The sequence below is a fragment of the Porcisia hertigi genome, chromosome 23 (assembly GCF_017918235.1).
Source record: "Porcisia hertigi strain C119 chromosome 23, whole genome shotgun sequence".
In the NCBI taxonomy this organism is placed as follows: Eukaryota; Euglenozoa; class Kinetoplastea; order Trypanosomatida; family Trypanosomatidae; genus Porcisia; species Porcisia hertigi.
In genome coordinates this window covers 755,001-775,357 of record NC_090582.1, presented here as the reverse complement: position 1 = coordinate 775,357, position 20,357 = coordinate 755,001, and the positions used below count along the sequence as shown (strand labels likewise).

The window sequence follows — 20,357 nt, the reverse complement described above, 5'->3', positions numbered from 1 at the left end:
GACGCGTTCCTCTATGACTCTGTGCGCAGGGTGTGTGTGTGTGTGTGGAGGGGGGGAGGGTGAGGGGGGGTGAGGAGCAATAACGATGGAAAAAGATGAGTAAAAGAAGGTAAAGACGGCATATAAAGGGAACGTGCATGGAGACGATGGGGTAGAGACAGCATCGCTGAGCCGCGATCCTCTCACACACGCACGCGCCTCAGCCCATGGCCAGAAAAGCATACTACCTGATCAGCTGTTGAGTCTTTTGCCAACGTCCTTGAGTGGAGTGTGTATGGAAAAAAACAAATATTGAGGAGTGAACCACAACGGTGAAAGAGAGTAGGCGGGGGAGGGGAGGGGGGGGGGGGGGGTACACACACACGCACACGCAGATGCAGATGCATACATACATGCACCAGCTGACTCTATGTATTCACACACATGTATGTGCATATATATGCACATATATAAATATGTGTGTGTGTACGTATGTACTGTCTGTCGTCGCCTCCCGAATGACGTGCAACGCTTCAACCCATAAAAACGCGTTGGTAGCATCACGTAGAGGCCAACATATATCTATATAGATATAGACCTCTGCCCGCTCCCTACTCACCACCACCACCACCACCCCCGCCCCCTCACTTCCCCCCCCCCTCCTCCTTCCTCGCTGCTGCTACACCTACATAGGTTTCAATTTTTGTTCAATTTTTTGGATTTCCTTGGCTGAAGCAGCACGAGACGAGCGGAGGAGGTCCAACACGTCCTGGACAACCGATTTTTCCTGTGCATTGAAAAAGAGCGTCAAGTCCTCCACACGACTCACCTGGCACAGGCCTTTGACGTATTGCAAGGCAGTCGCGGTGCTGAAAGTCTTGACCGCCTGCAGGATGCCGAGGAGCATCTCCGGGGTCATATTGCTGCCAAAGAGACTCCCCATTGTGGCGGGGTTGAGCTGCTGAATGTAGTAGTCACGCAGCTCGGGTTGCTGGCCGACCTCCCGAAAGCGCCGCTCAAATTCGCTAAATGATTTGGGCGCAGTGAGGCTCTCTTTCGTGATGGAGAGGCGTGCTCGTGCACGTGTCGTGGTGGAACAAGGCGAGGGCATCGAGGAGCCCTGAGGAGAGGATGTCGGCAGCGACGGGGTCTGCACTACTGCAGGAGTGGTGGTACGGACAGGCGAAGGTGTCTTCTTCCTCGGGCACTGCACCCTCTCCTCTTCCTCTTCTATGACCTTCACACGCTCGTGACGGCGCTGCCTCTGAGCCTGCACAGCGGCTGCGTGCTCGGCCTTCTGTCGTGCCTGCGCCGCGTGCAACTCGCGCGCCTCTGCCAGCTGGCGCATGTTCTCTTTGATGTAGGCCTGGTGCAGTACCTCCTCTTCCGCTGACACCTTGGAGACTGACGCTGCCGGTGCTTCAGCATCTGCCTCATCCCCTTCGCTTTCGACCTCCTGTATAACGATGCGCTTTTTCCTAGCAGTGGAGGCAGTGGTGGTCTGCGTTACCGCGGTGCTCGCAGCGACCCGTTCAGCCTGTATCATCTTCGTCACGCTTTCCATCTCCTGCTGGGCGCTGGAGTCCTTGGGAGCGAGAGCGAGCACCGCCTCAAGATCGGTGCGTGCTTCGCGCAGCTTACCAAGATGCTTGCGTGCTATGGCGCGCCGGTAGTACGCCTTGGCATATCCGGTGTTCATGTGCACGCACGTTGTGGCGTCTTTCTCCGCAGCGATCCACTGGCCAAGCTTGAGGTAGCACATGGCCCGGTTCGCGTACAGGACATGTGTAGTGGCGCTGGCTGAGTCAAAGTCGATGCCAACGGTGTAGGCTGCAACCGCCTCTGAGAAAAGACCGCTCTGGAAAAGTTCGTTGCCCTTGTTCTTGGCTTGCTGGATCGGGTCTGCCGCGACATAGCCATTGGTGTTGCCTGCCCGCGCCTGCTGCTGCTGCTGCTGCTGTCGCACCGCCTCCCTCAGCGATGGCACTGTTCCTCGAATGGGTGGCTCTACTGCCGCTGCAACAGTTGGCGGCGGTACTTTGCGTTTAGCCGTTGCCAACTCCCTCGCCTGCATGGCATCCTCCCACTGCTCCAACTCTTTGAGCTCATCCCGCAGGTCTTCAGACTGCTGCCGGATGGCCTCCGCAACGCTGCGATCCATAATGCCCGACAACTTGGCGGCGTGTGTGCGTGTCACAGAGGGAGTAATCCAAAACTGTATGTGTTGTTATCCAAGGTTTGGTATGGGTGTGTGTGTATGTATGGTGGTGGTGGGGTGGGGGAGAGGGGGAAAGGGGGGGGTGAGAGAACGAAAAGTAGTAGTGACTGAAGAGAGGTACAGCCGAAGGAGGCGGGACGGGGTCTCGCTGCTCCCATGCACATCCCAGAAAACGTCAGGAGATGCAGAAGAACATCAGCGCATGCAAGTTTACCGCACACACACACACACACACACACAATCACAGCTAACGAAAGAGATGGTGAGGCCAAGAGAAGGGCCCCCCCCGCATGTCCAGTGCTGTGGATGTCACGAGTTGTCCTGTGGTGACTTTCAATTTGCGTTACTCTTTAAAGTGTGCGTTTTGTGTGCCAAAGTGGCCGAGAAAGAGCCTCACATCAGACGGCCTGAGACTACCCATACGTGGGAGGACTCTTTCAGTCGAGCCACCCTCCCACCACCACCACCACCTCTCTCTCCCCTCCTCATCCCCCCCCTCCCTCCCTCCCCCCATGGGCGCACACTGTGCCACAATGCACACACAAGCCGCGCACGGACAAATAAAAAGGGGGGGGGGGGGTGGAGGGGGGGGTGGAGGAGGGGCATGCCAACAGGGAGACGTCTGTTCTTGGACTACGCCTTTTTGCGAATGAGGCAAAAATATCGTCATTCACTGCAACCAACCGCCAAGCATGTACAACATCAGCAAGGCAGGCAGAAAAGTCACCACAGGGAATCGCACAAAGTCGTGAGTGAGGAACGATCGTGCGGCGTTATCGCCGCCGCGCAAGAGAAACCCACAGAAACAGAAGGTAACTGCGTGCAGCAAGCCGAGTGTCATCAACCAATTGTCTGCGCCCAACATTGTCAGCACGAAAGCCGCAACCCAGACGCTGCAGGAGGTGAGGGCGACACGTCCGCGGCTCAACAATGGCCATGTGTTGGACACTGTGTCTGCCACCATAAAAGTGGAGAGGAACGTGAGCAGCGATATGCAAATAACGTACAGCATCATGTGCGCGACATATACAGAAAAATAGATGTATAGAGAAACAGAGGCACGCACGCCTGAAAGGTTGTAATGATGGGCCTCGCGAAAAAAGAAAACAGGGAAGGCGGGGGCGAATCGTGCCAGTTAACAAGACAACAAACTCGTTGTTACTATAATGAGCCCCGCCCCCCTCTCTCTCTCTCTCTCTCTCTCTGTCCACGAATTACAGCAAAACTTACATGAAAAGGGGGAGGGAGGAAGGAGGGAGTAAACAATAGAGATCAGCATGAAAATCGTTAGGGTATGGAGAAGAAACAGGGGAAGAAGTGAAAGAGGCTCCCTGTCCCTACGTGGAGAGTACGACAAGCAGCAAGTGCACACATAAGTGTGTCTTGCTTCTCTCTCTGTGTGTGTGTGTGTGGGTGTGTGTGTGGGTGGGTGGGTGGGTGTGTGTGTTAGTTTCAAGTGAGGGGATTTCATAATTCGGTAAAAAGTGTGAATGGGGAAGAACCCCCAACCCCTCCCCATCCCACCCGCCTACGAGTGATATGTGGACACACACACACACACACACACCTGATATGTTTTTGTTTTGTTTTGTTTTTTGTTCAGCGCAGCTCCTTCAGTGCCTTTGCCTCATCAACAGCGGTCCAGCGCTGGTCGCGATCAAAGGCTTCCTTCACCACCTTCATGACACCAACGAACGCCTTGCGTCGCTTGATGTTGTCCTCATCCTTCACATCCTGCTCAGCTCGGACGTAAGAGGCATACAGGCGCATGTAGTGCAGCGCCTCGCCCTGCATCCGCGTTTGCCACGCAAAGGCCACCGTGAAAACGACGACCCATACTAAGAAGGAGACCTTACGGCACTGGCGCTTGTACTCAATGTCGACCTCCCGCAGAAGATACGGGGCAAGCTGCGGATCTCGGCGGGCATAGAGGTCCAAGTGCTTCATGTACGAAGACCCTTTGGTGCGGTGTTCCAGAAGATTCCAGCGACGGCTGTACTGCAGAGCCGCACCGCAACCTGGCATCATAGCTGCCGGACACACCGGCTGCAGGCGGCGCTTCATGATGCGAGGCCAAGGAAAGGAAAGAATCTACAGCAACGCCAAGTACTTGTAAGAGGTGAAAAAGGTGACACACACAACCACAACTGAGGACGGCGAGAAAAAAAAAGGGGGCGGCGGCGGCGGCAAGAAGGAGGAGAAGGAGAAGGAGGAGGAGGAGAGGGAGGAGGAGAAAAGAGGAGGACAAGAAAGGAGGAGGAAAAAAGAAAAACGTGACAAACAGGTCCATAGGAGAACACGCGAGAAGGAAAGGTGCGCAGAGGCACAAATCCAGCCGCAGCGGAACGGCGCGTTCTGGCGTTGACAATCTTTTTTTTTTACAGCGTTTAGGTTTACTGTTCCGTGTGCTTTTCGTTGTACTTGGGTCCGTTGCTTAATCGTTATAATATCTATATATATATGTATATATATATATATGTAGGCGCGGCACATGGAGCGGCACCCCATGAGAGGAACTGTCGTGTCTCTTATAAAAGCTTCCCTCACCAAAAAAAAAAAAAAACCTTGGGCGATTAACCGCACTGATTCCGTCACGGCTTCCCTCTTTCAATATACACACAGCAGTCACTCTCGTGTGCGCTTCGTTCCGGCACCAGAGGAGGAAGTACTGGTGCTCTGCAAGCTCTTTAGCCTCTCCAGGATTGCCTGCTGCGTTGCGGCCACCTTCGGCTGTGTGATATGTGCGAAGCGAGCCTTTGCCGCTGCCAGGCGCTTCGACTGCGAACAGCCAAGACACTTTTCCACAGTATGCACGTAGCTGGGTTTTGCGGTGAGTGCCGCCAGTAGGTGGTGCGGGGCTGCCTTGCGCGCCGCCATCCGGTCCGTCACGTCAGCCTCCTGTGTAATGACAGCGGCGACTAGTTTGTTGCCAGCCTTCTCATCGTCGCAACGCTCCAAAAGGTGCGCAACGATGTGCGCGTAGGAGTCACGAGCACATAAGTCGTGCACTGTCGGCCATTGTGCCATCGCGTCGACTATTTTATTTACCAGCGGGGCCGGCGCATGCGCGGCAAGAACTGTGAGAATGGACTCACGTGGATGTGCCTTGGCGTTCGCCTTCATGCTAGCCGAGAGCGCCTTCCAAACAAAGTCGCAGAACGCGTTTTTCGTCGATCCCTCAAACAAAATGCGGCAGAACTTCTCTGCCGCAGCAACGGAGGAAGAATCCTGGCAGGATTTGGCCAGTCCCTTGTGCGCCTCGCTCGAAGATAACAGCTCCTCAGCGAAAGCGTTGTCCACTAGAGCCAGGCGAGCAGTGGCAGGGAGTACAAAAGAGGAGGACATCAGCGTCTGCTTCTTCAAAGCCTTGAGACGGCGGAAAAGTGCCGTGTAGGACTCGCCAGTGCAATCCTCGCGGTAGGCAAGTCGCTCCAGTAGGTGCGACAGACACTTGGACATCTCCTTCTTTGGGAGAGCTGTGAAAGACCACACGTCCTGGTCTGCTGCGGTGAGTCTGTTGGCGACTTGCTCCACCGTTGCAGTGGTGCCATAGCACACTAGCGCTGTCAAGATTGAAACGCCGTGAACACTCTCAAGCATTGCAGGAAAATAATTACTCACCGCGACACAGAGTTGCTTCTGTGGCGCACGCACCGTTGCAGTCGATAGGACGTGAATGACATTCATCGCGGAGGCGGCAGTGCAGAGACAATCAGCGCCTGCTGCTTCAATCGTCTCAGCCCATTTTCGAGCATCAATCGACAATGTCGCTGCGGGAGGCATGATAATTTGTGCACGGATAGCACCGAGGGGAGTGAATAAAAAAAAGGTGAAATGGTGTGCTATGAAAATGAGGAATCATTCGAGTGTTTTGAATAGGGGGGACACAAAAAAAAAGTGGAATTTAAAGCGATGGGAAAAATTAAAGAAATACAGTTATGCAGATATGCAGCACAGGATTATGATTTGCCAGTGTCGGCAGATCGCAGCGTTTTTTTTTGTTCATTCCGTTTCCCTAGCAAGCTCTACGGAACAGTGGAGAGCAGATGTGACCGTTACAGTACATACAAGAGATAGACGAAAGGAAAGAAGGCGGAGCACGAAGCAAGGTATCATAAATGGGGAAGCGGGTGAAAAAAAATGTACTACATATATCGCGTGAAAGAAGAAAAAAACATCTCCACAAAACAATCTTCCTACCAGCACTTCTTGAGATAAATACCGCAGATAGAAAACGCAGTGATGATAACGAGTATAGCGAGACTGATGACAACACCCACGATGATCTTGATGTTGCGAAACAGCACGGCACGTTTGAGAGAATGCGTGTTGGAATGAAATCCCTGCGCCTCGTCGCGCAGGAGGTCAGTACGGTCGCACAGAGTGTCAATGTGGTCGCCGCGGTCAATTATGCTATCCAGGTTCTGGAGTATGACCTCGCGCGTCGTGTTCAGCTGGTCCTTAATTTGACCAATCCTATCCGCGTGAGGGTTAGAGTTGAACACATTGCGAGAGGAAGCTAGCGTGGGAGAGAAGGCCTGGCAATTTTTCGGAGTCAGATCAGCGTGAAACGAAGAGTTGCCTGCTCTCGTAACGAAGTCTGTCTTGAATGCATCCTTGATCTGAATTAGAAAGCCAAAGACGATGCGGTTTTCGTAGGGGCCCGAGGTTATGCAGACGTAAACAATTTCGTTTTCAACCAAGAAATGGTACATGCCCTGCTCCACCTGGTAGCTCACTCTCCCATCATTGCAAGGAAGCAACCTCAGCATTTTGTGCAGTGCCAGTCTGGCAGACGGCGAGATGCCCTCCTCCGCAACTATGACCTGCCGATAAGCCACCAGGGAACCATCGATGGGCATTCCTACAGCTTCGAAACACAAGTGTGGAGCGAGGCGAGAGAGAGGAGGCGTACTGAGCGTGACATGAAAAGATTTTGTTTAGTTACTACTAACCAACAGCCGGGGTGCTGGGAGGCCAAATTTGCTGCATCTAGTTCGTCAAAGAAGCTGCAGCGAAAAACACCACCTGCTAGGCAATGCATTTTAAGAATGAGCTGGAAGTGACAGCTGCTTTTCTTACTATTTTTGTTTCTGAATCTGATCTGCAAAGTCTGAAAACAGTCTTCGTGGGAAACAGCATTGTGCAGAGACGCAAAATAATAATAAACACGTCTCAAACAAAACCGACTCGCAATAAAACAACATGAAAAAAAAAGTAGAGAAGAAAAAACATAGATATACATTTATATATCACAGCGGTGTGCGGGAACGATTATCATCGGTCTTTTGATACTGCTTTTGTTTCACAGTTGTAATATCAAATAAAAGTTACTTTTGTGAAAAGGTAACATTAGAAGAAAAGTTCGAGCACTGATGTAAACTTCACAAGGAGCGCAGATCGAAATAGAAAAAAAAACTAATGTACAACCCCGATACAACTCAGGAAGTAGCTTTGTTCCGTTCATTCGGTATCCCCTATCCTTCGTTGGAATATATATATGTGTATTTATCTAATAAACGCAGACGATAATATATTTGGGCTTGAGTCGTTTAAGAGCTGTTGGTTTGCATTTAGATATTTACTCCCTTTACCATATTCATTTGAAGTCAAATTTCTTCGAAGAGGCGCTACTGCGCAATCGATTGATTCAGCATCCAAATGTCGCTTCGCATGACGTGGGCAGTGCCGTTTGTCGCGAAAAGCATAAGTACCCGATCTTCGGAAGCAGGATAAATGCGGGTACTCAGCACGGCCTCGCCTTCGTTGACGAATACTTCTACGCTGCACTTGTCAAAGTACGCATGCACTAGCAGAGACGCCTGCTCCGGCAGCTCGTAGCTGCGGTATCCGCTGATGTTGTAGTCGGGGTAATGGCGATTCACCACAAGCCGTTTGCTCTGCGCATCGACGTAGATTTCCAGCCCTCTACCGAGCCACAGACCATATTTTTCCCCGGTGCTCTTTTCGACATCAAACAGCACGCGTACTTCGTGTGAAGTGCAGTCTGGTAGCAATTGTATCTGTGAATTGTCGAGCAGAATTTTTTTGCATAGGTACTGGTGATTGCTGCGAATGCATTCCAGCTCCTTGATTGGTGGTGTACGGATTCTGCCGCTCACCTCGTCGACAAAAAGAACACGGGGCAGAGACAGCATGCCAACCCACTGGTGCCGCTTTGTGGGCATATTTGTGTCCCACATGTCCAACCAGCCTATAAAAACACGCCGTCCGTCCAGCGTTAAGAAAGACTGCGCGCCGTAAAAGTCGTGGCCTATATCTAGTTGCTTAAAGCTAGAGGTGATGCTAAAGATCTTGTTTGGCCTCCATACACCCATTAACAGGCCTGTTTGGTACCGCTTGCGGCATATGTGTTGAGAGTACATGCCCTGTAAAGAGAACATGAGCAGCTGGTGGTGCCGGAGCGGGAAAAAGCCGGGGTACTCCCACATGTACACATTGCGATCCTCTGATTTGGACAGAATCATGTATGTGCTGTCATCCCAATCCTCCAGGTCGTCGGTCCTGTAGAGGAGCAGCTGTCCCTGATCCTTTGAGTCGCGAGCGCCACACACCATCCACCAGCATTCATCCTGAAACCAGACGTAAGGGCCACAGAAATGCGAGAAGCCAGCTGGGGGTTTTACTACAATGCCCCGCTTCTCAAAATTAAAACCGTTTTCACTGACAGCCAGGCATTGCACCTGGTATATCTGACTATCATCATCAATATCAGTGAGCCAGTGGTGGCCAGTGTAAAATACATAAAGCCGATCGTCATGGACGACTGAGCTACCAGAGAAGCAGCCATCACGGTCCCAATCGTCCCCAGGCGCCAGCGCTATCGGGTGGTGCCGCCAGTGAATCATATTCTCACTGGTGCAGTGACCCCAGTGCATTGGGCCCCACTCTGGAGCGAAAGGATAATGCTGGTAAAAGACATGATAAAGGCCTTTGAAGTAAATCATGCCGCATGGCGCATTCATGGAGCTTGCATAAGGGGCAATGTGATATTCCGGATAGAACTCCCTACCGATCGTCTTGCGAATCGCCAACACGGCCTTGCTCGCCTCGTCAATGCGTTGTTCGTGTGACATGATACCCTACTACGGACAAGGCGCCAATGGTTTCACCAGGTAAAGGAAGTGGAAAAAAAGAAACGGAAGAGATACAGTGAACATTCGAGGCTAAATGAGAAATACCTTTTGAAGAAGGCTTCGCCAGTCTTCGAATCTGCACGACCTAACACGAAAAAAAAAGATCCCATATTCTTTTGTGCACCCTGTACCCTTGTGAACAATTTTCGTCGCTGTCCCAGCTATCCCGCACCATTACAGACACACTGTTCTATGCTCAGTCATCGCAAGCTTCGGTGTTTGCTCCTCAGAGAAAAAGGGCCTCCGGGTAATGACATGACTTTGCTTTCCCACGTGGCTTTCGTCTTGATGGCTCTGGGTGTATCGGAGGTAGGGCGGCCGACATGGCGCTTTGACCGCGGAGGCCCTGGCCGGCCATCTGTCTCAACCAAAAAGGAAAAGGACCCGGCAACGAACCACGCGGGAGTAGCGTGGCTGGTTGCCGGGTCTGGTGATGATCGGTTGTGTTGCTGAATGCGCCTGCACGCACGAGGAAAGGTGGTGCGATATGTCAAAGGGAATGGTGTGGGTGCTGCGCCTTCTAAATCTATTGCACGCGTTCGGGATCGTTTACGCGGGAACAGGCTCTCGCATCCAGGCGTGGAAGGTGATACGGTGCACCACGGGACGCTGGATAGGGAAAAGGGAGGTTGAGTTGCGAAACTGCAGGCAGAGCCCCGGATGCGCGCATACCCCCATGCGCACGTATATGTATATATAACGAATGGGTTGTATGCGCCGATACGGGCGCCATTGGAAGGATCCAACTTTTTACCTGAACATGTTCGCAGTGACTCGCTTCGTGTACCTTATGTGGGCAGAGATGTCGGATGGTAGACATGTGCGTGGGACGTCGGGTGAGAGGGTGTGCCTGCTTGTGGTACTGCCAGGTGCTGTGTGTGTGACGATGGCGCGTGGTGAGCGCGGTGTTGATGTCGAGGGTTCGGTGCCCCCCCCTCTCCCCTACCGAGAAGCCGGGGAAATAGAGGTGGAGGGGCTGCGATTGACCAGCCCTGTTTCCCTCCCCCCCCTCCTAACGCGGGGGGGAGGTGTTCTAAAAAAGATTGAGAAAAGGGCAATGACCCGACAACGAGCCGTGCGCACGAGCACATATATATACGCCGGGGTATGTATACCGTTGAATAGATATACATACCCACATATATATACGTGCGCGTGCGGACGACTGGTTGCCGGGTCCATTGCACTTTTTTGCTTTGGTTGTGTAACCGAGTGACACACACATGTTGTGAAATGTTGTGTCCCTGAGCATGAAATTTCAGGCCTCAAGGTTCAGCGCCTCGGGACGTAAATGCCCCTCGAGCCCCACCGAAGTGAAGCATGCCGCTCATGCCAGCCCATGCATGTTCTCTCGTTTGGAGAGGGACGTAAAGTGTTGTTTTGATTTATTCCAGTGGCCAAGCTCCCCTCGTCCGTTCCCGGCATGCAAAATGCAGAGAGAGAGAGAGGTGCAGGGCGTCACACTCCGACGAGGAGTTCGGTACCGCGAGTATTGAGAGCAGAGAAGCTATGACACGGAGGTGTGGACGCATGATCGCGCGTGGCGGATACCGCCCTGCGACGACGACGTCGTGTTTTTTGTCTCGAGAGATGTACAAAAAAAATGTCTTGTGATCATGAATATACTTGGCGCCTTCGAGGGAGCAAGCTCCAGTCTTGTAGGTGGCGATTCGATGATGATGATTTTGTAATCTTCGTGATGTAACACTAGAGGATAAACATATATACATATATTTACCGCTCCTCACACTACCTATGCAGATGATATATAAATATACATATGCACGCACTGCTTCTCAGTAGGACGGCCCGATTGTTTAACGAGGTTCTTAAAAAGCCTCTGGGGGACTCAGGGGCGCCACTTGTGGCACGCCCCTGCGCAACGCAAGCGCGGGGCAGAAGGGGCGCGGAGGCTGGATCCCCGCACAAACCGCCCAGCTAGCCCCATTTTGCCGGCGCGCCAAGAGGGCGGCGCTGGTGGCCTACAGCTGCCTGTCCCGGGAAAAGCCGGGGCCGCGTATTTTGTGTAGGGAGGAAGCGGAAGAGACCCCAAAGCACGCCAACACAAAGGCACCACCTAGGGAAACCCCGGGCACCACCGTTTTTCGTACTGCGGGCAGGGGGCTTAAGGGGGGCAAAGCAGAGACGAGGGTGGGTGCGAAAGGATTCCAGCCCCCCCGGAGTCTTTCTGGCGGAAACGGCCGGGTGCATGGGGCCCCCCGCCCCCGGTGATTTTTTATCCGTGGGAGTGGGGGCGCTACCTTTAGCAGGGGCGCCTGTGTGTTTTACGCGCTCGGGTCATTGTTTGGAAGGTGTGGGGATTCCATGGGTTTCCGGGGTGGAAAAACAAAAGCCGCAATCCGCGCGGGCTGCAACAGGTGGGGTGCGCCGGGTGGGGGCGCGGGAGAGGCGGGGGGTAGGGGCGGGCAAAAACACCCTAGCAACGCCGAAGGCAAAGCGCACGCGCAATGGAAACACATTTCGGCCACCAAAGGCAGAAGGGCCCGGGGGACGGCCGGAGGGTTTCCAAAGCGGCCGCCCTGAATACGCGCGCCGCGTTTGCGTGGAGAATGCGCGTTTTCAGGAAACCTGCGCTGGCCTTATGTATCCCGCCAAGCGGCGGCCCCGCGCGGCGAGGGAAACCCGCCCCTTCCGCCCCCCCAGCCAGGCAAAACGCGGCGCCCGGCATCCCACAGGCGCCGCCGCAAATCGGCCCTGGCCCAGGGGCGCGCTGCTTTCCCAGGGGGGGCCTGTGCCTGGGTTCGCGCAGGGGCGCCGCAAAGCAGCACAGGCGCCATGATGCTGACGAGGCTGGTCCGTAACAGCGCCCGCTTTTTACCGCAAAGGTGGGCCCGCTCGCGGGCCATTTTGTGTGGAAACTTCGCTGCTAGGAATCGTGCAGGCGGGGGCCGGGGGGGGGGGGGTGGAATAAGGAATCGCCCTCGAAACCCGCCCTCCAAGCCAGGGCTCCCCGCGCCAAGAAAGGCACCCCCGAGAAAATAAACAAAGCGAGCCGCCGCCGGTGACGCCACAGGCGCCCGCGGGGCACCGCAGCGCATCCCCAAGACCCCCGGCCGGGGCAGGAACCCCCCGCGATTATCGTGGTGGCGGTGGGGCCTTGTGTTTTTCCCCGCGCCACCCGCATGGGAGGAACAGCTGCCCAGAGCAAATGGCGCGAATCAGCGCGGGCGTCTGGGGAAGCAGGGGCGCAGCTGGCACGGGGCACGGCCCGAGCAGCCGCTAGGCCCCACCCGCGCGGCAAAATCCCCAGACGACGCAGCCAGAAGACGCCGCGAACGCTCGCTTGGGGCCGGGGCGTCTTGCCCACCAAGCCCTCGGAGACCCGCGAACCCGAGCCAACCGGACGCAGCGACCCCGGCCAGCAAAAGCGAACCGAAAAACCTGTGCACGCACCCCTCCGCAGCAACTCGGGCTAGCGGGCCCCCTCTTTTTCCTCATTCATAGCGACCCCCGCATGGCATTCGCGGCGGTGGTTCGAGAAATTGTTGTGCAATTCGCCGCCCGTAAGGGCAAGAGGGCCCGCCACCAGCACCACCGCCCCGGCCAGAAAAACGCCGCAATGTTGGACAATCCGCGGCGACAGGAGTCCAACCCCGCAGCCTTCCCAACAGGAAAGCGACGCGCCCCTTCTGCGCCGCGGCGTCGCGCTGATAAATCCCAGAACAGGTGAAGCCCCACAACGCGCAAAAAAAGTTGCGCCATAAATACCCGGCGGGCCACCCGGCGCACCCACCCGCAGCCCCCCAGTCCGATATTGTTTTTCCCGCGCGGCGGGCGAAACGACCGCAGACCAACCACCCGATCCTTCGGTGGAGAGAGGGCCGCGGGCGTTCAGACAGACTGCTTTGACTTTCAGGAACACGAGTGTCGCGCCTTCCCCCGCGGCACGTTGGCGCCCCCACCCCCGGAAGCCCGCCAGCGCAAAGGGGAACCGCAGTGGCACGCCGCCGCGTTTCTGCGGGCAGGGGGCGCTTCTTCGCCACTCTGGGCCAGTCCCTTTTTGGATCGTTCAAGCCATTTGGCTCTAAGCTTCTGCAGGTCGCATGCTTCTTTCCACCTCTTCCGTCGCCGCGCATGGAGGGGGGCTTATGTATCGCCCCCCGCGGCGTCAGGGTGCCGACGTGAAAAATAAACGGAAACGGGCGCCAATATTCTGTGGGGGGCGGATCGCCGAGGAAACAGGGCCTGCTCCCCCACCGCTGAAAATGCCGGCATGCGTGTGTGTGCAAATCTGTGGTGGAACAATGTGTTCGAGGCGGGGGGTGGGTGAAGGGAGTGCAGGGGTAAGAAAAAAGGGCGGAGCAAAGCAAATCAGCTAACAGTGCCCCGGCCGAACTCCCCAAAACGGGGTTATATCCGGCCGCGCCGTTTCTAGGAGTCCCGCGAATTCATTCGGCACGGGATATGGACAGAAGGCCGCAGCGAAACGAGGGAAACCTGCAAGGTGACCCGCGGGTGGATTTCCAATACTGGAATCCGGAAATGTGATACTGCGATGCCGCTGGGTGACCCGCGGGTGGATTTACAATACTGGAATCCGGAAATGTGATACTGCGATGCCGCTGGGTAACCCGCGGGTGGATTTACAATACTGGAATCCAAAAATGTGATACTGCAATGCTGCTGGGTGACCCGCGGGTGGATTTAGAATACTGGAATCCAAGAATGTAATACTGCGATGCCGCTGGGTGACCCGCGGGTGGATTTCAAATACTGGAATTCAAGAATGTGATACTGCAATGCTGCTGGGTGACCCGCGGATGGATTTCCAATACTGGAATCCGAAAAAGTAATACTGCAATGCCGCTGGGTGACCCGCGGGTGGATTTCCAATACTGGATTCCGAAAATGTAATACTGCAATGCCGCTGGGTGACCCGCGGATGGATTTCCAATACTGGAATCCGAAAATGTAATACTGCAATGCCGCTGGGTGACCCGCGGGTGGATTTCCAATACTGGATTCCGAAAATGTGATACTGCAATGCCGCTGGGTGACCCGCGGATGGATTTCCAATACTGGATTCCGAAAATGTGATACTGCAATGCCGCTGGGTGACCCGCGGATGGATTTCCAATACTGGAATCCGAAAATGTAATACTGCAATGCCGCTGGGTGACCCGCGGATGGATTTCCAATACTGGATTCCGAAAATGTGATACTGCAATGCCGCTGGGTGACCCGCGGATGGATTTCCAATACTGGAATCCGAAAATGTAATACTGCAATGCCGCTGGGTGACCCGCGGGTGGATTTCCAATACTGGATTCCGAAAATGTGATACTGCGATGCCGCTGGGTGACCCGCGGGTGGATTTCCAATACTGGAATCCGAAAATGTAATACTGCGATGCCGCTGGGTGACCCGCGGATGGATTTCCAATACTGGAATTCAAAAATGTAATACTGCGATGCTGCTGGGTGACCCGCGGGTGGATTTCCAATACTGGAATCCAAGAATGTGATACTGCAATGCTGCTGGGTGACCCGCGGGTGGATTTCCAATACTGGAATCCGAAAATGTGATACTGCGATGCCGCTGGGTGACCCGCGGATGGATTTCCAATACTGGAATCCGAAAATGTAATACTGCAATGCCGCTGGGTGACCCGCGGATGGATTTCCAATACTGGAATCCGGAAATGTGATACTGCAATGCCGCTGGGTGACCCGCGGGTGGATTTCCAATACTGGAATCCAAAAATGTGATACTGCAATGCCGCTGGGTGACCCGCGGGTGGATCTCCAATACTGGATTCCGAAAATGTGATACTGCGATGCAACCGGGCTTGACGGGGAAAGAGGCGGCTGGCATGGCGCTTTGACCGCGGAGGCCCTGGCCGGCCATCTGTCTCAACCAAAAAGGAAAAGGACCCGGCAACGAACCACGCGAGAGTAGCGTGGCTGGTTGCCGGGTCTGGTGATGATCGGTTGTGTTGCTGAATGCGCCTGCACGCACGAGGGAAGGTGGTGCGATATGTCAAAGGGAATGGTGTGGGTGCTGCGCCTTCTAAATCTATTGCACGCGTTCGGGATCGTTTACGCGGGAACAGGCTCTCGCATCCAGGCGTGGAAGGTGATACGGTGCACCACGGGACGCTGGATAGGGAAAAGGGAGGTTGAGTTGCGAAACTGCAGGCAGAGCCCCGGATGCGCGCATACCCCCATGCGCACGTATATGTATATATAACGAATGGGTTGTATGCGCCGATACGGGCGCCATTGGAAGGATCCAACTTTTTACCTGAACATGTTCGCAGTGACTCGCTTCGTGTACCTTATGTGGGCAGAGATGTCGGATGGTAGACATGTGCGTGGGACGTCGGGTGAGAGGGTGTGCCTGCTTGTGGTACTGCCAGGTGCTGTGTGTGTGACGATGGCGCGTGGTGAGCGCGGTGTTGATGTCGAGGGTTCGGTGCCCCCCCCCTCTCCCCTACCGAGAAGCCGGGGAAATAGAGGTGGAGGGGCTGCGATTGACCAGCCCTGTTTCCCTCCCCCCCCCCTCCTAACGCGGGGGGGAGGTGTTCTAAAAAAGATTGAGAAAAGGGCAATGACCCGACAACGAGCCGTGCGCACGAGCACATATATATACGCCGGGGCATGTATACCGTTGAATAGATATACATACCCACATATATATACGTGCGCGTGCGGACGACTGGTTGCCGGGTCCATTGCACTTTTTTGCTTTGGTTGTGTAACCGAGTGACACACACATGTTGTGAAATGTTGTGTCCCTGAGCATGAAATTTCAGGCCTCAAGGTTCAGCGCCTCGGGACGTAAATGCCCCTCGAGCCCCACCGAAGTGAAGCATGCCGCTCATGCCAGCCCATGCATGTTCTCTCGTTTGGAGAGGGACGTAAAGTGTTGTTTTGATTTATTCCAGTGGCCAAGCTCCCCCCTCGTCCGTTCCCGGCATATAAAATGCAGAGAGGGAGAGAGAGGTGCAGGGCGTCACACTCCGACGAGGAGTTCGGTACCGCGAGTATTGAGAGCAGAGAAGCTATGACACGGAGGTGTGGACGCATGATCGCGCGTGGCGGATACCGCCCTGCGACGACGACGTCGTGTTTTTTGTCTCGAGAGATGTACAAAAAAAATGTCTTGTGATCATGAATATACTTGGCGCCTTCGAGGGAGCAAGCTCCAGTCTTGTAGGTGGCGATTCGATGATGATGATTTTGTAATCTTCGTGATGTAACACTAGAGGATAAACATATATACATATATTTACCGCTCCTCACACTACCTATGCAGATGATATATAAATATACATATGCACGCACTGCTTCTCAGTAGGACGGCCCGATTGTTTAACGAGGTTCTTAAAAAGCCTCTGGGGGACTCAGGGGCGCCACTTGTGGCACGCCCCTGCGCAACGCAAGCGCGGGGCAGAAGGGGCGCGGAGGCTGGATCCCCGCACAAACCGCCCAGCTAGCCCCATTTTGCCGGCGCGCCAAGAGGGCGGCGCTGGTGGCCTACAGCTGCCTGTCCCGGGGAAAAGCCGGGGCCGCGTATTTTGTGTAGGGAGGAAGCGGAAGAGACCCCAAAGCACGCCAACACAAAGGCACCACCTAGGGAAACCCCGGGCACCACCGTTTTTCGTACTGCGGGCAGGGGGGCTTAAAGGGGGGGGGGCAAAGCAGAGACGAGGGTGGGTGCGAAAGGATTCCAGCCCCCCCGGAGTCTTTCTGGCGGAAACGGCCGGGTGCATGGGGCCCCCCGCCCCCCGGTGATTTTTTATCCGTGGGAGTGGGGGCGCTACCTTTAGCAGGGGCGCCTGTGTGTTTTACGCGCTCGGGTCATTGTTTGGAAGGTGTGGGGGATTCCATGGGTTTCCGGGGGTGGAAAAACAAAAGCCGCAATCCGCGCGGGCTGCAACGGGTGGGGTGCGCCGGGTGGGGGCGCGGGGAGAGGCGGGGGGGGGGGGTAGGGGCGGGCAAAAACACCCTAGCAACGCCGAAGGCAAAGCGCACGCGCAATGGAAACACATTTCGGCCACCAAAGGCAGAAGGGCCCGGGGGACGGCCGGAGGGTTTCCAAAGCGGCCGCCCTGAATACGCGCGCCGCGTTTGCGTGGAGAATGCGCGTTTTCAGGAAACCTGCGCTGGCCTTATGTATCCCGCCAAGCGGCGGCCCCGCGCGGCGAGGGAAACCCGCCCCTTCCGCCCCCCAGCCAGGCAAAACGCGGCGCCCGGCATCCCACAGGCGCCGCCGCAAGTCGGCCCTGGCCCAGGGGCGCGCTGCTTTCCCAGGGGGGGCCTGTGCCTGGGTTCGCGCAGGGGCGCCGCAAAGCAGCACAGGCGCCATGATGCTGACGAGGCTGGTCCGTAACAGCGCCCGCTTTTTACCGCAAAGGTGGGCCCGCTCGCGGGCCATTTTGTGTGGAAACTTCGCTGCTAGGAATCGTGCAGGCGGGGGCCGGGGGGGTGGAATAAGGAATCGCCCTCGAAACCCGCCCTCCAAGCCAGGGCTCCCCGCGCCAAGAAAGGCACCCCCGAGAAAATAAACAAAGCGAGCCGCCGCCGGTGACGCCACAGGCGCCCGCGGGGCACCGCAGCGCATCCCCAAGACCCCGGCCGGGGCAGGAACCCCGCGATTATCGTGGTGGCGGTGGGGCCTTGTGTTTTCCCCGCGCCACCCGCATGGGAGGAACAGCTGCCCAGAGCAAATGGCGCGAATCAGCGCGGGCGTCTGGGGAAGCAGGGGCGCAGCTGGCACGGGGCACGGCCCGAGCAGCCGCTAGGCCCCACCCGCGCGGCAAAATCCCCAGACGACGCAGCCAGAAGACGCCGCGAACGCTCGCTTGGGGCCGGGGCGTCTTGCCCACCAAGCCCTCGGAGACCCGCGAACCCGAGCCAACCGGACGCAGCGACCCCGGCCAGCAAAAGCGAACCGAAAAACCTGTGCACGCACCCCTCCGCAGCAACTCGGGCTAGCGGGCCCCCTCTTTTTCCTCATTCATAGCGACCCCCGCATGGCATTCGCGGCGGTGGTTCGAGAAATTGTTGTGCAATTCGCCGCCCGTAAGGGCAAGAGGGCCCGCCACCAGCACCACCGCCCCGGCCAGAAAAACGCCGCAATGTTGGACAATCCGCGGCGACAGGAGTCCAACCCCGCAGCCTTCCCAACAGGAAAGCGACGCGCCCCTTCTGCGCCGCGGCGTCGCGCTGATAAATCCCAGAACAGGTGAAGCCCCACAACGCGCAAAAAAAGTTGCGCCATAAATACCCGGCGGGCCACCCGGCGCACCCACCCGCAGCCCCCCAGTCCGATATTGTTTTTCCCGCGCGGCGGGCGAAACGACCGCAGACCAACCACCCGATCCTTCGGTGGAGAGAGGGCCGCGGGCGTTCAGACAGACTGCTTTGACTTTCAGGAACACGAGTGTCGCGCCTTCCCCCGCGGCACGTTGGCGCCCCCAACCCCGGAAGCCCGCCAGCGCAAAGGGGAACCGCAGTGGCACGCCGCCGCGTTTCTGCGGGCAGGGGGCGCTTCTTCGCCACTCTGGGCCAGTCCCTTTTTGGATCGTTCAAGCCATTTGGCTCTAAGCTTCTGCAGGTCGCATGCTTCTTTCCACCTCTTCCGTCGCCGCGCATGGAGGGGGGCTTATGTATCGCCCCCCGCGGCGTCAGGGTGCCGACGTGAAAAATAAACGGAAACGGGCGCCAATATTCTGTGGGGGGCGGATCGCCGAGGAAACAGGGCCTGCTCCCCACCGCTGAAAATGCCGGCATGCGTGTGTGCAAATCTGTGGTGGAACAATGTGTTCGAGGCGGGGGGTGGGTGAAGGGAGTGCAGGGGTAAGAAAAAAGGGCGGAGCAAAGCAAATCAGCTAACAGTGCCCCGGCCGAACTCCCCAAAACGGGGTTATATCCGGCCGCGCCGTTTCTAGGAGTCCCGCGAATTCATTCGGCACGGGATATGGACAGAAGGCCGCAGCGAAACGAGGGAAACCTGCAAGGTGACCCGCGGGTGGATTTCCAATACTGGAATCCGGAAATGTGATACTGCGATGCCGCTGGGTGACCCGCGGGTGGATTTACAATACTGGAATCCGGAAATGTGATACTGCGATGCCGCTGGGTAACCCGCGGGTGGATTTACAATACTGGAATCCAAAAATGTGATACTGCAATGCTGCTGGGTGACCCGCGGGTGGATTTAGAATACTGGAATCCAAGAATGTAATACTGCGATGCCGCTGGGTGACCCGCGGGTGGATTTCAAATACTGGAATTCAAGAATGTGATACTGCAATGCTGCTGGGTGACCCGCGGATGGATTTCCAATACTGGAATCCGAAAAAGTGATACTGCAATGCCGCTGGGTGACCCGCGGGTGGATTTCAGATACTGGATTTCGAAAATGTGATACTGCGATGCCGCTGGGTGACCCGCGGATGGATTTCCAATACTGGATTCCGAAAATGTAATACTGCAATGCCGCTGGGTGACCCGCGGGTGGATTTCCAATACTGGATTCCGAAAATGTGATACTGCGATGCCGCTGGGTGACCCGCGGGTGGATTTCCAATACTGGAATCCGAAAATGTGATACTGCAATGCCGCTGGGTGACCCGCGGGTGGATTTCCAATACTGGAATCCGAAAATGTGATACTGCGATGCCGCTGGGTGACCCGCGGATGGATTTCCAATACTGGAATCCAAAAATGTGATACTGCAATGCCGCTGGGTGACCCGCGGATGGATTTCCAATACTGGAATCCGAAAATGTGATACTGCGATGCCGCTGGGTGACCCGCGGGTGGATTTCCAATACTGGAATCCGAAAATGTGATACTGCAATGCCGCTGGGTGACCCGCGGGTGGATTTCCAATACTGGATTCCGAAAATGTGATACTGCGATGCCGCTGGGTGACCCGCGGGTGGATTTCCAATACTGGAATTCAAAAATGTGATACTGCGATGCCGCTGGGTGACCCGCGGGTGGATTTCCAATACTGGAATTCAAAAATGT

General features: G+C 55.8%; 6 protein-coding genes across 6 annotated transcripts; all 6 read right to left on the bottom strand.

The window, feature by feature from the left end:
• Window positions 1-664: 664 nt before the first annotated feature.
• JKF63_04957 (uncharacterized protein) lies at window positions 665-2,140 on the bottom strand (the record flags this gene model as incomplete). The annotated part of the gene is made up of 1 exon (XM_067900928.1): window positions 665-2,140. The coding sequence occupies one exon, from the start codon at window positions 2,138-2,140 to the stop codon at window positions 665-667; it is 1,476 nt and encodes a 491-aa protein (XP_067757128.1).
• A 727-nt stretch (window positions 2,141-2,867) lies between these two features.
• On the bottom strand, window positions 2,868-3,212 carry JKF63_04956 (uncharacterized protein; the record flags this gene model as incomplete). Its single annotated transcript, XM_067900927.1, has 1 exon — window positions 2,868-3,212. The coding sequence occupies one exon, from the start codon at window positions 3,210-3,212 to the stop codon at window positions 2,868-2,870; it is 345 nt and encodes a 114-aa protein (XP_067757127.1).
• Window positions 3,213-3,796: 584 nt separating this feature from the next.
• JKF63_04955 (uncharacterized protein) lies at window positions 3,797-4,261 on the bottom strand (the record flags this gene model as incomplete). Its single annotated transcript, XM_067900926.1, has 1 exon — window positions 3,797-4,261. The coding sequence occupies one exon, from the start codon at window positions 4,259-4,261 to the stop codon at window positions 3,797-3,799; it is 465 nt and encodes a 154-aa protein (XP_067757126.1).
• A 561-nt stretch (window positions 4,262-4,822) lies between these two features.
• JKF63_04954 (uncharacterized protein) lies at window positions 4,823-5,980 on the bottom strand (the record flags this gene model as incomplete). The annotated part of the gene is made up of 1 exon (XM_067900925.1): window positions 4,823-5,980. One exon carries the CDS (start codon window positions 5,978-5,980, stop codon window positions 4,823-4,825), a length of 1,158 nt encoding a protein of 385 aa, XP_067757125.1.
• A 413-nt stretch (window positions 5,981-6,393) lies between these two features.
• Window positions 6,394-7,059, bottom strand: JKF63_04953 (uncharacterized protein; the record flags this gene model as incomplete). Its single annotated transcript, XM_067900924.1, has 1 exon — window positions 6,394-7,059. One exon carries the CDS (start codon window positions 7,057-7,059, stop codon window positions 6,394-6,396), a length of 666 nt encoding a protein of 221 aa, XP_067757124.1.
• Window positions 7,060-7,827: 768 nt separating this feature from the next.
• Window positions 7,828-9,294, bottom strand: JKF63_04952 (uncharacterized protein; the record flags this gene model as incomplete). The annotated part of the gene is made up of 1 exon (XM_067900923.1): window positions 7,828-9,294. The coding sequence occupies one exon, from the start codon at window positions 9,292-9,294 to the stop codon at window positions 7,828-7,830; it is 1,467 nt and encodes a 488-aa protein (XP_067757123.1).
• Window positions 9,295-20,357: the final 11,063 nt, after the last annotated feature.